Consider the following 13,347-nt stretch of genomic DNA (forward strand, 5'->3'; position numbering starts at 1 on the left):
GAGAGGCTGGTGCCCTCCCAGACCTCTCACCGACACATGCACTGCTGAGCACAGGAAGATGTTTAAGGGAGCAGTCATCTCCAAGCCCTCTGTACCTTCAGGAAAAGCTTCTGGAGGGACCTTGAATATTTTATTGTCCACTTTGACCTCTTCCCATCTGTACTCTGCTGCAGGGAGTGAGTTTTTCTTGCATAAACTATCCAAAACTTGTGTGGGCTTGAAAGCATCTCGCCACATGTTGTAGCCATTTCTGCATGGAAGGGAAAACATTGAGAACATCTTCAGCTTAGACACAACAGGTTTTTCTCCTAGGCAGTGAAATTCCCTGCCTTCCCTACAGCACAGATTCCCCCTGCTCAGATTTTCACTGGGAAAAACACAGGCACACAAAAGCTTAATGAGTGAAAAGATTAACAAGCTCTCCTCTCCCAGAAAAAGCCAGGCTTGCATCCTACAGAACCATTAGCTTCAGAGCAGCAATAGGAGCAATTCCAGCTGCAGTTTGCAAGTGCAAGAGAGGTTTTAGCAGTGCTGGGGACTTCATGCCCATAGCTAATCCTCCAATAGCAGGGTAGGAGAAGAGAAATTTACAGAAAACTGGCCAAAGACATCAGACAATCCATGCTGAATGAGGCCAAAGGAAAACAGAGGTCAAGTCTTGCTGTTCACAGAGTTAGATATTGCCAGAGAAACCACTCTACTTTCTGAAAGCAGTCAAAATCCCAACAATGTCAAGTGAGCACTTTTCTCACAGAACACCATTATGAAAGTATGTCCTGAGTGGTGGGATATTTTTGGTAGCAGGGGAGGGGGGCTATAGGGGTGGCCCCTGTGAGAAGCTTCTCAAAGCTCCTCCGGCTCCACCTCTGCACCAAGGCTGAGCTCATCAGCTCCACCTCTGCGATAACGTATTTCAGAAGGGACGTGGTGAGGAGCAGTGGGACTGGTGAGGAGGAGTTGGGGCAGCTGCGTGAACACCAAGGTCAGTGGAGAAACGGAGGAAGAAAGGAGGGGGGAGGTGTGCCGGAGCAGAGACCCCCCTGTATCCTGTGGGGAGACGGCAGGGCGGCCCCTCCTGCCACCCATGGAGATCTACGGGGGAGCAGACATTGATTTATGGCCTGTGAGGGGCTTCTCATGGATGACCAAGTTGACTGTGCCTGAAGAAGGCCGGGGTCCTGTGGGAAAAGGCGGCCCCCACTGTTATAGCTCGGCACTGGGAGGATTGCAGCATGCGGGGGAGTCCCACGCCGGAGCAGCTCGGGAAGGGCTGCAGCCGTGGGAGGGAATCCAGTCGGAGGAAGTTAGTGACCCATGACGGAGCAGTGTGGGGAACGCTGCGGCCCGTGGGAAGGACTCATGTTGGAGGAAGTTTGTGGAGGACTGTCTGCTGTGAGAGGGGGACCACGCTGGAGCAGAGGGAACAAGTTCCAGAAGCTCCCCCACTGAAGATGGAGAAAGTGGCAGCACTGACTGCACCCCCCATTCCCTGTCCCTGCGCCCCTGGGGGAGGAGGTGGAGATATCGGGAGCAGAGCTGAGCCCGGGAAGAAGGGAGGGGTGGGGGGAAGGTGTTCTCAAGATGTGGCAATGCTTCTCACTGTCCTACTCTGTTATGTGTTGTTGTGTCTGTAAGAAATCTATGTCCTTTTTTTCCTTCCCCTAACGAGTCTGCCTTTTGCCTGTGACCATAATGGGTGATTTGCCCCTCCCTGCCCTATCTCAAATCCCAAGCCTGGATTACTTTTCCCTTCTCATCGCTGGTAGAGAAGGGAGGATTGAGTGGCTGGGTGGTGCTCAGTTGCCCTCTGAGCTCAAACCACGACAAAGCATTAAAGAATTTTTTCTACTATATGCAATATTTATTCATCCACAGTAGGAATTAGAGCTCTCACAGGAAGATGGCAGGAGTCTAAAGGAGGTAGAGTTATCCACGTAACTTGGAGCAAACCTATGGGGTGCCTGCTCAAAGGCTACTGTGGATGCAAGCTCCATCCTGCAAAACTAGAAGTGCTCTCTTACCCACACAAACAGTAGGTGAGAAGAATGCATCTCACGGTGCTAGTGTGTCACACCAGTACCTACGTGTCGTACTGAGAAGCCACTCCACAGTTGGCCCTGTGCTTGCTGTAGAATCTATTCTCCAAGTCAATCTTGGTCTCCCCAATCAGATCATCAGATCCAACCAAATCATGGTCAAATATTGCCACAGTGAGTTCTGATTCCATGGGAAAGGAGACTGTCAGCTCCACAACTCTGGACAAAAACAGACAGGGAGAGTGCAATTAGCAAAAAGGGTGGAAATGAAACACATGCTCTGCTTTGATCATCCTACACTTTTAAGAACTGTATTTGACAACTCAAAGACCTCTGATACAGTTTGGTTCTACATAAGTTCAGTGTACACAGTCTTCAATGCACGCAGTTTTCAGTGTGCATGTTCAACCAAAGAAGTTACTTTTCCAAGAATGTATGAGCTTGGTTAGAGGTCCTGGAGCTAGCAAAAAAGCTCTTCAGAGCTCTGTTGCTGCTTGGCTTGCTACTTTGTCTGTTAAATCAAGCTCTTGGGAGTGCTCCCCTCCTAACCCAGAACACTTATGGCTCCTGTGTCAGCCAGTGGCAAGAGACATGCCTGGGACCTTTGTGTTACAGCACAAGGTTCTCCAGCAGAAAGGAACAGACTACACATGCTGGGCCACAGCCCGAGCCCCAGATTTGCACTATTCCTATTAAACCTGCTAGATGAAAACTTCCTGCATACTCTCCAAACACGGGATTGAGCTGCTTTGGGATGTATCGCTCCTTTGTGTCCTTCTGCTCCTGCCCCACAGTCACCACCACATAGGGGTCTGCCTTGCCATTGGGGTCTGCTGGAGACAGGTTTGTAGCCTGGAATATACAAGAGGTACAGCCATACATCAGCTGCAGAGAGCAACCTGCACAAGGAACACTGCACTTGCCTGACAACCCAAGCCCACTGGTCAGGTCCCTTCAGCAGCTGCCCCAGCAGTGAAACAGGCATTTGTTCCCATGCAAATCCCCACTCAACAAGCCACCAATGTCTCCATCTGTCAGCCCACCTACTTGCTCACTGTCTCAAAGCAGATGAGAAGAGCCAAGAAATGCCCATCTGGACTTTAAGCACGTCCTGAAGCTACAAAGCATGGAAGGCTCCCCATGGACAAGATGTAGCTGACTTCCACTGGGCTGGCAGAGCCTTCAAGTCAGCATCAAGCTTTTCACGAGTACCACTGCTCATATTTACTAAGCAGAACATGGCAGGAGGTCCATAGGGAAAGACAGACCCCCAAGCATTACTGCAACCACCACCAGAGACTTACCTTAACAATGTAAACTCTTACAAGAACCTTGATGGGTCTGTTCCTTGGAATGCCCTGGGAGACCCTGGGCTCCATGACAGCTTCTTCAGTGGGGTAGACATAGAAAGAACCCTGCAGAAAAGACATTGCAAGTAACAACTAGATACAAAAGAGAACATCTCAGATTTGATTGGAGCCATCAAGACCAGCTTCACCTATCAACTGGAAAATCAGAGCCATTGCCCCATGCAGACCACAGACACCCTTTGGCCATGGGGAGAGTCCTTTCCAAAGACACTGTCATGTCCACATGGCCCAGGTCCCTGCTTGCAAGTTAGGCTACAGGCTGTCAGACCCCTGCCAATGCCAGATCTGAACATCTCCTGGCACTTTGGACTGTCAAAGGCATGGGGCACCAAAGGTTTCCTAGGGACCTTTTTAAATCAACTTCTGTGGTTGATATTTCAGAGTCTTCAAGAGCTCCTGGGTGAGAGAATTCTGCCTCTTTTCAACAAGTTTTACTAATTTTAAAACCAGTGAAGCTCACTGATTCTTACTTGCATGCTGAACATATCCAGAGTCCCCAACCAGAACAAGAGTCCTTTATGCTTCATGCTTTCTCCTTACAAGAGCTAAAAAATCTAAATCAGGTGCATTTATCAACTAACCAAAGACCACAATACACAACTGCTTCAACAAACACCAACAGTACCCTGGCCATGCCACACTGTGGCCTCACATCACCTTGCACACACATGCACTCTCCGAGGTTTTGCTGCTGTTGGCATGCTCTAAAACACAGGTTGTCCTAAGGGTTTTCTTTCACATACAATATAAATGTCATTCAAATTCTATAGTACCTTGTACTTCCCCACAAAATGTTCATCCTCGTTTCCATCTTCATCCTCATTTGCTTTGCCACGATGAAGGGGGAAAATACACAGCCAGTCTTCAAAATTACCAAACTCATTTTCCAGCTCGGAGTTGTAGATCTGAAATAAGCAGAAAGTAATTTGGGGCCTTTTCCTGCCATCTTACAGGGGTGGATATTCAGAAACACCATCCTTTTCTTGCTTCAAACATTTCACCCAGTCCTACCTTAACCCTGTATTACTCAGTGCAGGGTGTTATGGCTTTTCCTTATCCCCTCAGGTCCATCCTCAGATGTGCACACACATCCCAGCTTGGCTCTGAGGTCTCACTAGCTGTATCAAAGCCCAGCAATGATGGGGGCCCAGTGCACACTGCAGATTCTTCTCCCAGTCTAACCTCCACTGCAGAGAGGTGAGCAGGACATAGACAAAGGGCCGGGGTTGAAAGGGGCCAGATCTGTCACCCCAATAATCACCTGAAGGGTGGCGATGAGCTTCCTCTTGGGTTGAGCAGGTTCAGCTTCAATTACTGCCTCATCTTCTGCTTCCATGTCAATGGAGGATGCATTTAAATTCCCTCCATCTAGAAACAGCAATAAGACATTAAGAAATGCTCTGATCTCTCCCCATCATCATAAGTGTCTGTCCATGAAATGACCCCAGCAGCAACTTTCACCCAGGGCTTTGACCTGTGCCAGGGTAACTGGAGCTATTGCTGTCTGTAACAGGTATCCTTACAGCATCTCAGGTTTCCCAGCAAGACATGGCTGGATGGGTGGGGGGACAAAAGTCAGCACAGACTTGCCTGCCTGCATGGCTACTGTTCAGCAAGGAAGTGGGCAGAGACAAAATGGAGGAAGGTGGCTGGACCAGCCCACAGGTATTGTTAGGGAAGGCACAAATGAGTTAACCCTCTTCTTTGGATGGATGCTTATTTGATGAAATGCTGTTTTGAGTGGATGCCTAACTGAAGCACCACTACCACTCTGGGCACAGGCAGCTGGACCTGGAGAGAGCATAGCTAGACCTTTCACTGGGGCACTAGCAACCCAAGGACAGAGAGGGTGCATCCTTGCCCCGTTTCCCAAAGATCCCAGATCCCTTGAGCACTAATAGCATGCAGGTACCCTCCAGCCCTCTCCTTAAATAGGATTTACATAAGTCACTGCTTATACCTCCACATACCTGAGCCTACAGCTCTAACATTGTTCTCAGATCACCTGTTTATTATTACTGTCTTCTTGTTACCTCATAGTGAATCATGTACCCCAGGTGAGTACCCCACATGCACAGAGTGATGCCCAGCTCCTGGACAGTTTTGACTCCCACATCCCACTTTTGCTTCCTGTTCACACCCTAACAATCCCATGATCCTTGCAGCTGATATGTTCTGCAGGTTTTTCCTCACACCAGAAGGCTCTTGCTTCAACACAATTTTCCAAACTTTTCTGAAGGAAGTTTGGTGTTCTCAACTTGAAATAGCATTTCTTAGCCCTTGACAATATTTCCCATCTCTCTGTACCTTTTTGTGGCTTTTTTGCTGAATGCTGCAAAGTCGTTGCCTGCTCAGTCCTCATTCCCACAAATCCAGCACCCTCTGGGATGGTGTAAGTCCTAGCTCTCCCCACAGAAGAGCTGGGTATTGCTAGAGGACTCACCTGCATCATTCAGGTCATCATTCTCAGCATCTTCCTCATCACTGCGTGTCTGAAACACATACAGTCACCCCACATCCCTGACAGCAAAGGCTTCTCCATTCAAGCATAAGACACTGTCAAAACTTTCCTGCCAGCAGTCAGTAATACCTAGCACTGATATCATTTAGCATTAACATCATTGCAGGAGAGTATCCAATGAGTGACAATGACTTCTTATTCTCCTCAGATCCTTCTTCTGCTGGCTTTTTGATTAGGATTTAAGGAACGCAGGACAAGGAAGGAAATCTGGGGCAGACCTGCTCCCATAGCACATCCTGGCAAGACAGCCAGGACAGAGATTAAGCAGCATGAAAGCCCCTGTATTGCTAGTAAAATTAGCAATGTCACATTTTCAGGAGTACCTCAACAAAAGCCCAGTCACATTCTCAAAATCACTTGGGCACTTAGCCTCAGGGATGTTTCAACATCCATTTCCTGCTGACATCAGTCTGCCCTGTGGATGCTTGATACCTGGCTACCTTAAGTGTGCTTGACACACAAAAGCCCTGCGTATCCATGCCAGGAAGGCTCCTATGACACTCAGTGCTGTTGAAAACATCTTCCTCAAGGCAGTGCAGCCACTTTTCCTCTCTGCTGGCAGCTGTCACAAAAGATTACCTGGTTATACAGCTCCTTCAGGGACTCGTAGTACTTGGACCACCAATCCAATTCTTCCAGTTCTGGTTTTTCCTCTTCATATTCATCTTCCTTCTTTACAAACTTATTGATAGGAATCTTCTGCAATGGAGCCTTAAAAGAACAGAGAAAAGGGTTCAGAGGGAGGAAATGACCACCCAGGACACCCACACAACCCTACTCTAGTGCCCTGGGAGCCTCTGCCAGAGGCTCAGCTTTCAGGCAGAGCACAGGAAGTGCAAAACTAGCTGTAACCTCAGGTTTGTGCTTTCCTACAAAAGCAGCAGTTTTCAAGGCACAAGGCAACACAACTCTCATCCCTACACCAGAGCCCAGAAATGCAGCAGAGCCAATGAACGGGGAGGAGGAAGGAGTGTTTGAGTCCAGAGCAAAAACTGATGGTTGAAAACTAACCCTGAACTTCTGAACTTTCTTTTTTGCTTGTAACCTTCAGTTTGGCTTTCCAAACTTCAAAATTTGCTGGGTCCAACACATCACTCACCTTCACAAGACTCAGGGGGTGAGTGCTAGGACCTCGGTTGCCAGCTTCCAGGCCAATGTTTACCACAGTCTGAGAGGGAAGACGCTGGGATGAGACTTTCCGAGCTGAGATGAAGAGAGGGAGCTTCATGTTTCCATGTCTTTATTTCTACCCACTGCTTCCTAATTTTTGGCCAGTTGTTACTCCACATGAAAGCCCTCCCTGTTACCCTACCATAATGTGATTGCTTTTAAAGCTTTTGATAGCAGATCCTACAAAAATATTATTGGAAATCCAAGTACAGTGCTGAGACTGGTCACTGTCATCAACATGCTTGTTGAGGACTTCCAGGAATTCAGATTTATGAGACACATCTTCCCTACTCAGAAACAACCACAGATCTATCAATTCTTTGCTCTCCCCTTTTGTGCTGTATATATTTACACACTTCCAGATCAGGAGCTCTGGCTGCTGCTATTACAGAGCCATTTAGTGAATCCATTACCCAACAAACAGACGTTGGCCCGCTGATGTGAGAGAAGCGTAAACCTTTCAATCCTTGGTCCTAGTGGACCAACTCCCTAAAGCTTGATGAAGGTCTCACTGGGGACAGCTTTCCAGCCCAACTACACAGAGGGTTGAAATAGGTAAATACAGTAGTCCTTCCCAGGCTAAGCATCTCTGATTCTAGGCAAAAAGTTTCCACAGGGATAAGTTACTGTCTAGTATCTAGCCCCAGCTAAATGTCCTACTGGACTAAAATGTCTTCATAAGCCATTCTCTCTCCTCTACTTTGTACAAATGTAAGGCAAACAGTGCCTGGGAAAGAGACCCCAAGGAGATACCACATCCACAGACAAACAGTCCTGCCTGTGTGGTGGGGAGGCAAATGTTAAGCTAACCTTGGAGAAAAGAGTCTGTAAATTGCCCTTTGCCATCTCCAAAGAGGAATGCCAGCCCTTACACGGCACTCTCTCGCTTGGCTGCTGCTGCTTCCCAAACACCAATCTGGAGCCAAGTGCTACAGATCAGGATCACAACCTGCCTCGAACCCTAACCTGCCCCATGCTGTGCTTTTGCCAGGCATGTTACGGCTCTTGGGAGAGGACCTTGCTCCTGGCTAGGAGGGAATGGAAGGGCCAGGGATCTCTGCCACTGGAAGAACCTACCCGCTGCCTCCATGGGAACCTCACCAAGCAGCTCACCTTTGGGCACATCTTCTGGTTCCTCCTCCAGCTCTCTGGGAGAGAATTTCATCACATCGGATACAACGTGGGTACCCACCAGCACCATGCGCCCAAATGCCCTCTTTTCCACCACAAAGATGCTGAGGGGAGGGTGCAGATAGACCTGCTCTGGGAGCTCCTGCAAAAGAACCATACACAGGGTTCGCAGGAGCAAGGGTGATACCTGCAGCAGCCCCACCATACATGGGGAATTCCAACGGCACCTTGCAGCTCTGCTTAAAAACCAAAGCCTTGTAGTGACATGCAATGGTTGAGACTGCTCTCGGTGAGCAATTTCACAAAGGTTTTGATCTGCAGCTGAATCATGTATCCACATGAGAGCAAAACCGTGGGGGGCAGCTCCCCTCCTGTTACTTTGCCCCATGCAGACAGGCAGTGCATGTGTGCAGGACAGCTATGGTGCACCCTAACATGGCAGGACTCCTCTTCCCACTCACCACATCCATGTATTTGACCAGCTCAGTGAAGTTGGGGTTTGCTTTGTAGGCCACAATCACCTCCGACTCCACCTTCTTGCCAGCACATTCAATGATCACCTGGGGCTGATCCACCTCAAACAAATTCACCCGCTTCAGGTCCCGCAGGCCCCAGAACAGGATCTGAAGCACAACACAAAGCCGCTGGGCTGTTCAAGACATGCAAGGCATGGCATGGCCACGCAGCCTCCAACCTGGCCTGGGGCTGCCACCTGCCTCACCCCACAATACACAGACCCCAAGAGAGGCATGAGACCACTCTCCCACCCCAGCCACCCAACAGCTCCGGCTGTTAAACTGCTGAGACTGTTTCTCCCTTGTACAAAGCACCTCCATTTCTGGCATCTGCTCAGGCCTCAAAGGCGCACTTGAACTCCAGATCTGACTCCCTCCCCAAGCCCTGCACTCTACACAGCCCAGCTGTGTTGTCTGCTTGGGGCAACCTGGTGGGGAGGCAACTCAGTAGGAGGCAGCGCACCTCTATGCGAAACTCCTTCAGCACTGGGCGGATGCCCTCAGGGATGATGAACCGTCCAGCACGGGGGTCTCCCAGGTAGTCAGGCTCCTTGGGCTCCACGTCCTCAGGCACTGATGGCTGAGCAGGTGGAACCAGGACACACCAAGTGATGAAAGCCATTTCTACTCCATGCCATGCTGCCTCTCCCTCCCCTCTTGATCTGTGCTCACAGGCTCAGTTCCTGCAGCCCCCCTTTAGTTGAAAACCAGCTGTGGCTTTCAAAAGGGAATCCTATGGTGGGCCCCATCCAGTCACTCACCCACACAGCTCTCTCCAGAGAGCTGGCAACCACATGTAGCTTCCTACAAGCCTGTTACCTCCAAATAGCCACTGTAATCCAGCTCAATCAACTCAAAAGTGGCAATGAGCTCTCCCGCTGCTTTGGTGCCTTTGTAGAATTCGAAGAACTGCAGGGTAGGTTTGATGTACGGCTCACCAACCAGCTTCACCTGCGGGATGGCAAAGGCCTGGCCGAGGAACTCAGGGGAGCCCTATGGGAAAGGGAGGAATGGGTCAAAGCATTCCTGTGTTATCTCACTACCTTATAGAAAAGACCACCACTAACTCCAGCCAATCTGGGACAGCACAAGACCGCTATTCCACCCTTTTTACCCTCCGCTTTGATATCCTCTGCTCCATCCAGAGCTAGAAGCAGATGAGATGTGCCTGCAGCAGCTTCTCTTAACTCCCAGTCCATCTCCATGCAGAACCAGGCAAACAGCCTGGAACCATGCACCAGAGGACATCAAAGGTAGATCAGGTTGCTCAGAGTCTCCTCCAACCAGGGTCCCTTCTCCAAAGAAGAGATCCCACAAGCTCTCTGAGCTCCAGGCCCAGCATTTGAACTCCCTCTGTGCGAAAATTGCTTTCTTACATCAAGTTGGATTTTTTCTTGTTCCAACTCGTGTCCATTGCCTGCCATCCTGCTCCTGGGTACCTCCAAGAGAAGTCTGACTCCGTCTTTTCTACTCTCTCCCATAAGGCAGCAATAAGACATTGTCTTTGCCTCATCTTCTCCAGGCTGAATATACCCTGGTCTCTACCTCTGTTCACTCAGTCCTGTGCTCCAACCCCAGCCATCTTGGTGGCCTCTTCTGGACTCACTCCAGTATGTCAGTGTCTGTCTTGTATGGGGAACCAGGAAAGCTGCTGAGCTACACAGAAGAATCCAGTGCAAGTTATGTCATTCTCCTTACAGCAACAAAGAGGCCCCAGGAGCAGAGTGTGACTTCAAATTAATAATGAAGAGAAAAAAGGGAGGACTGAGGAAGGATGGAAGATGACACCTGGGGGACAGAGGGGAAGGAACAGCCCCAAGAATTACATTGTCTTCCCCTGACTATGACCCCTCTGCAACATGAGCCTACCAAGGAAGCGGGGCAAGGCAGCTGCAAGAGGGACAGTGCTTCTCCAAAGAGAAGAGATCCTGGGTCCACTGAGTACTTGCCAGGCCCTGGCTCGGGGAATCTCTGCACCATCTGCATGCTGCAGACAGCAGCTTCACCCCAGCTTATAGCAGAAGTCTGCACGAGGTCTTAACCTCAGCCACAGTCCCCAGGACACACCTCCACCAGTGGACCAGGATCAAGCTGAATCATGGAAGCCAGAGATGTGGCTCCTAATTGCCTGTTCACAGCACCCACAGGGAACTCCTCTGCCTTCCCTGTCCTGGAAACAATAGCAGAAAGGCAGCACAGGCATACTTACAAATTTACTGTGGCTGAAAAGGTTGATTATAACGATGGGGGTCTCTGTTTTCAACTCTTCTTTTTTCCCATCAATAATGAGCTGGTCAAATAGAAGTAGCTCATTCCACATGGGGCTCAGTGTCTCCTCCAGCATCTGCAAAGACAGGAGGCCTGAGCGTACCACAGCCAGTGGAAACAAACAACATGCACTTTGTAAAGTGAGTAAGGAAGCATGGGCTGATGCCCCCTCCCATGCAGCTGGCACCTGGCAGGGGGAGAGATGGTAAAAGCATGAAATCAGCACTTGGGGCTAACTAGCACATGCCAATCAACCTTTGAGACCATGCTCAGTGATATATATGTTCTGTCAAATGTTCCCTGAAGACAGCCACACTGCCCAGAGCACACAAATAATTCATGCCTGGAGTTAGAAAATTTCCAGGAGGACTGCTACAGCACTGGCCTTCAACGTGTCAGTGAGAACATGATTTTTCTCTCCCCAAGTCCCCAAGAAATCCCAGGCAAGAGTTTAAGTGGTCTCACCCTGGTGGTCTGGCAATGAGTCGAAAACACCACTCTCGCAAATGGATCTGAAAGGCCATTGTCATCTACAGGGAGAATCCCTCGAGCCTGATACAGATGGGCTCGGAGCTGGAAATAGCTGAAATCTGGTAAAAAAAAAGAAGCCCAGTTCCCCAGTCCAGACCTGCATGAGGCCAAAAAATGCATGAAGAAGAGATCCAGCCAGGTAGGAGTGGGCGCATTGTGCAAGGAATGGGTATTTCTAGGGGCACTCACTGTGGCTCTCCGAAGGCCAGCACATATCATAAGGTTTGACCAAGCCAGTACAAGACCAGCAGGCTCCCCAGACACCTCTGGGAAGGACATGACATGTGAAATGTGCAATGATCTGCTGGGAACACCTGCTGTGGGGGAGCGCCAGCAGGCCTCAGCAAAGGGGCAGACTTCATGCTCATTGCTAGTTTGGCAGCACATTCAGTGCCTATGAAGCACCCATCCTGCCTGCTGCTCCAACTGTGAGTGTGCAAACACATCCTCACGAGAGCAAAATGGACGTGCCTGTCCCAGTCATGCCTTGGAAATGATGTGGAGATGATAAATCAGATCTTACTCCTCAGACACTGACCTGGGACAGGCCCTCTCAACTCTCTGCTCTCCTGTTCATGCTTAAGCCGTGGAAAAATGTCATCTGCACTCACCATCCCTGCTGAGCCGGCTGGGAGGACTGTGTGCTGAGAGCTGGGCTATCTCCTGTCCACTTTCAGAGAGGTACCTGAACTCCTCAGGCAGCTCCGCCAAACAGTTCTTTGCATATTTGGTTACCCCAAGCCACATGTAGATTTCTAGTTTGGCAAAGATCTCACCAGTGTGTAAGCCAGGGACCTGAAAGTACAGGAGGTTTAGCAGGTTTCCGATCTCAGCCATGCCCCCTCCAGATCAAGATGATCACCATCAGCCAGTGGACAACTGAAGAGCACAGAAGACGGAGAACCACACTGGCAGAGGCAAAAGGCAGAGGTGGAGGAAGAGCTGTATTTACTCATGAACTCCAGGACTTCAGGAAGGAGGGCTAAAGCAAGGAGGGAAAAGCGGCATGAAGCAGGCAAGAGCACACAGGTTTTGTTATAAACCTTACCTTCATAAAGACTGTCTGGATCTTTGCACAGTCCTTGCCTTTCTCCTCTTCAACTACTGAGTAGAGGATGTTCTGTGCAGGAACTCTTGCATATGCCACTCGTCTGTTGTTGCTGACCATCCAGACAAGTACATCGGGAAGGGTACACTGGGGCTGGAGGGAGGAAAGAGAGGAATGTCACAGTAGAGGAACAGCACATATCTTGTCTTCCCTGCACTGACATGGTGAGAGCTTCATCTCCACACAGGAGGGACCGCTGGCTGCATGGTGATTTGGAGATCCAGAAGCAAATGAAGGGCCTAACGCTGGGCACACACCTACTGAAAGCCTCCACCCTGCAGTATGGCTCTGCAGGTGTCATGGTTTAACCCCAGCCAGCAACTAAGCCTCACATAGCCCATACAGCTCATTCCCCACAGTGTGATCGGGGAGAGAATCAGAAAAGTGACAAAACTCATGGGTTGAGATAAAGACAGTTTAATAGGTAAAGCAAAAGCTGCACACACAAGCAAAGTAAAACAAGGAATTAATTCACCTCTTCCTGTCGGCGGGCAGGTGCTCAGCCACCTCTAGGACAGCTGGGCTCCATCATGCTTAATGGTTACTTGGGAAGACAAACACCATAACTTCAAACATCCCCCCATTCCTTCCTCCTCCAGCTTTATATGCTGAGCATGACACCATGTGGTATGGAATATCCCTTGGGTTAGTTGGGGTCAGCTGTCCTGGCTGTGTCCCCTCCCAGTTCCTTGTGCAT

At 49.7% G+C, this 13,347-nt stretch overlaps 1 protein-coding gene across 1 annotated transcript in view; it reads right to left on the minus strand.

Moving 5' to 3' along the window:
- LOC104368264 (fer-1-like protein 4) overlaps nt 1-13,347 on the minus strand; it is a 42,099-nt gene that overhangs the window by 9,921 nt on the left and 18,831 nt on the right. Inside the window, exons 22-38 of the mRNA XM_042801072.1 lie at nt 12,591-12,743; nt 12,154-12,337; nt 11,477-11,601; nt 10,953-11,087; nt 9,563-9,736; nt 9,207-9,323; nt 8,690-8,851; nt 8,211-8,370; nt 7,027-7,130; nt 6,507-6,638; nt 5,850-5,898; nt 4,668-4,774; nt 4,180-4,311; nt 3,341-3,451; nt 2,761-2,888; nt 2,085-2,255; nt 96-250 (exon numbers count right to left, since the gene is read on the minus strand). Coding sequence (XP_042657006.1) covers nt 96-250; nt 2,085-2,255; nt 2,761-2,888; nt 3,341-3,451; nt 4,180-4,311; nt 4,668-4,774; nt 5,850-5,898; nt 6,507-6,638; nt 7,027-7,130; nt 8,211-8,370; nt 8,690-8,851; nt 9,207-9,323; nt 9,563-9,736; nt 10,953-11,087; nt 11,477-11,601; nt 12,154-12,337; nt 12,591-12,743 — 2,299 coding nt within the window. The remainder of the gene's footprint in view (nt 1-95; nt 251-2,084; nt 2,256-2,760; nt 2,889-3,340; nt 3,452-4,179; nt 4,312-4,667; nt 4,775-5,849; nt 5,899-6,506; nt 6,639-7,026; nt 7,131-8,210; nt 8,371-8,689; nt 8,852-9,206; nt 9,324-9,562; nt 9,737-10,952; nt 11,088-11,476; nt 11,602-12,153; nt 12,338-12,590; nt 12,744-13,347) is intronic.

The sequence above is a fragment of the Tyto alba genome, unplaced genomic scaffold, assembly GCF_018691265.1.
Source record: "Tyto alba isolate M040663 unplaced genomic scaffold, T.alba_DEE_v4.0 Super-Scaffold_33, whole genome shotgun sequence".
Lineage (NCBI taxonomy): Eukaryota > Metazoa > Chordata > Aves > Strigiformes > Tytonidae > Tyto > Tyto alba.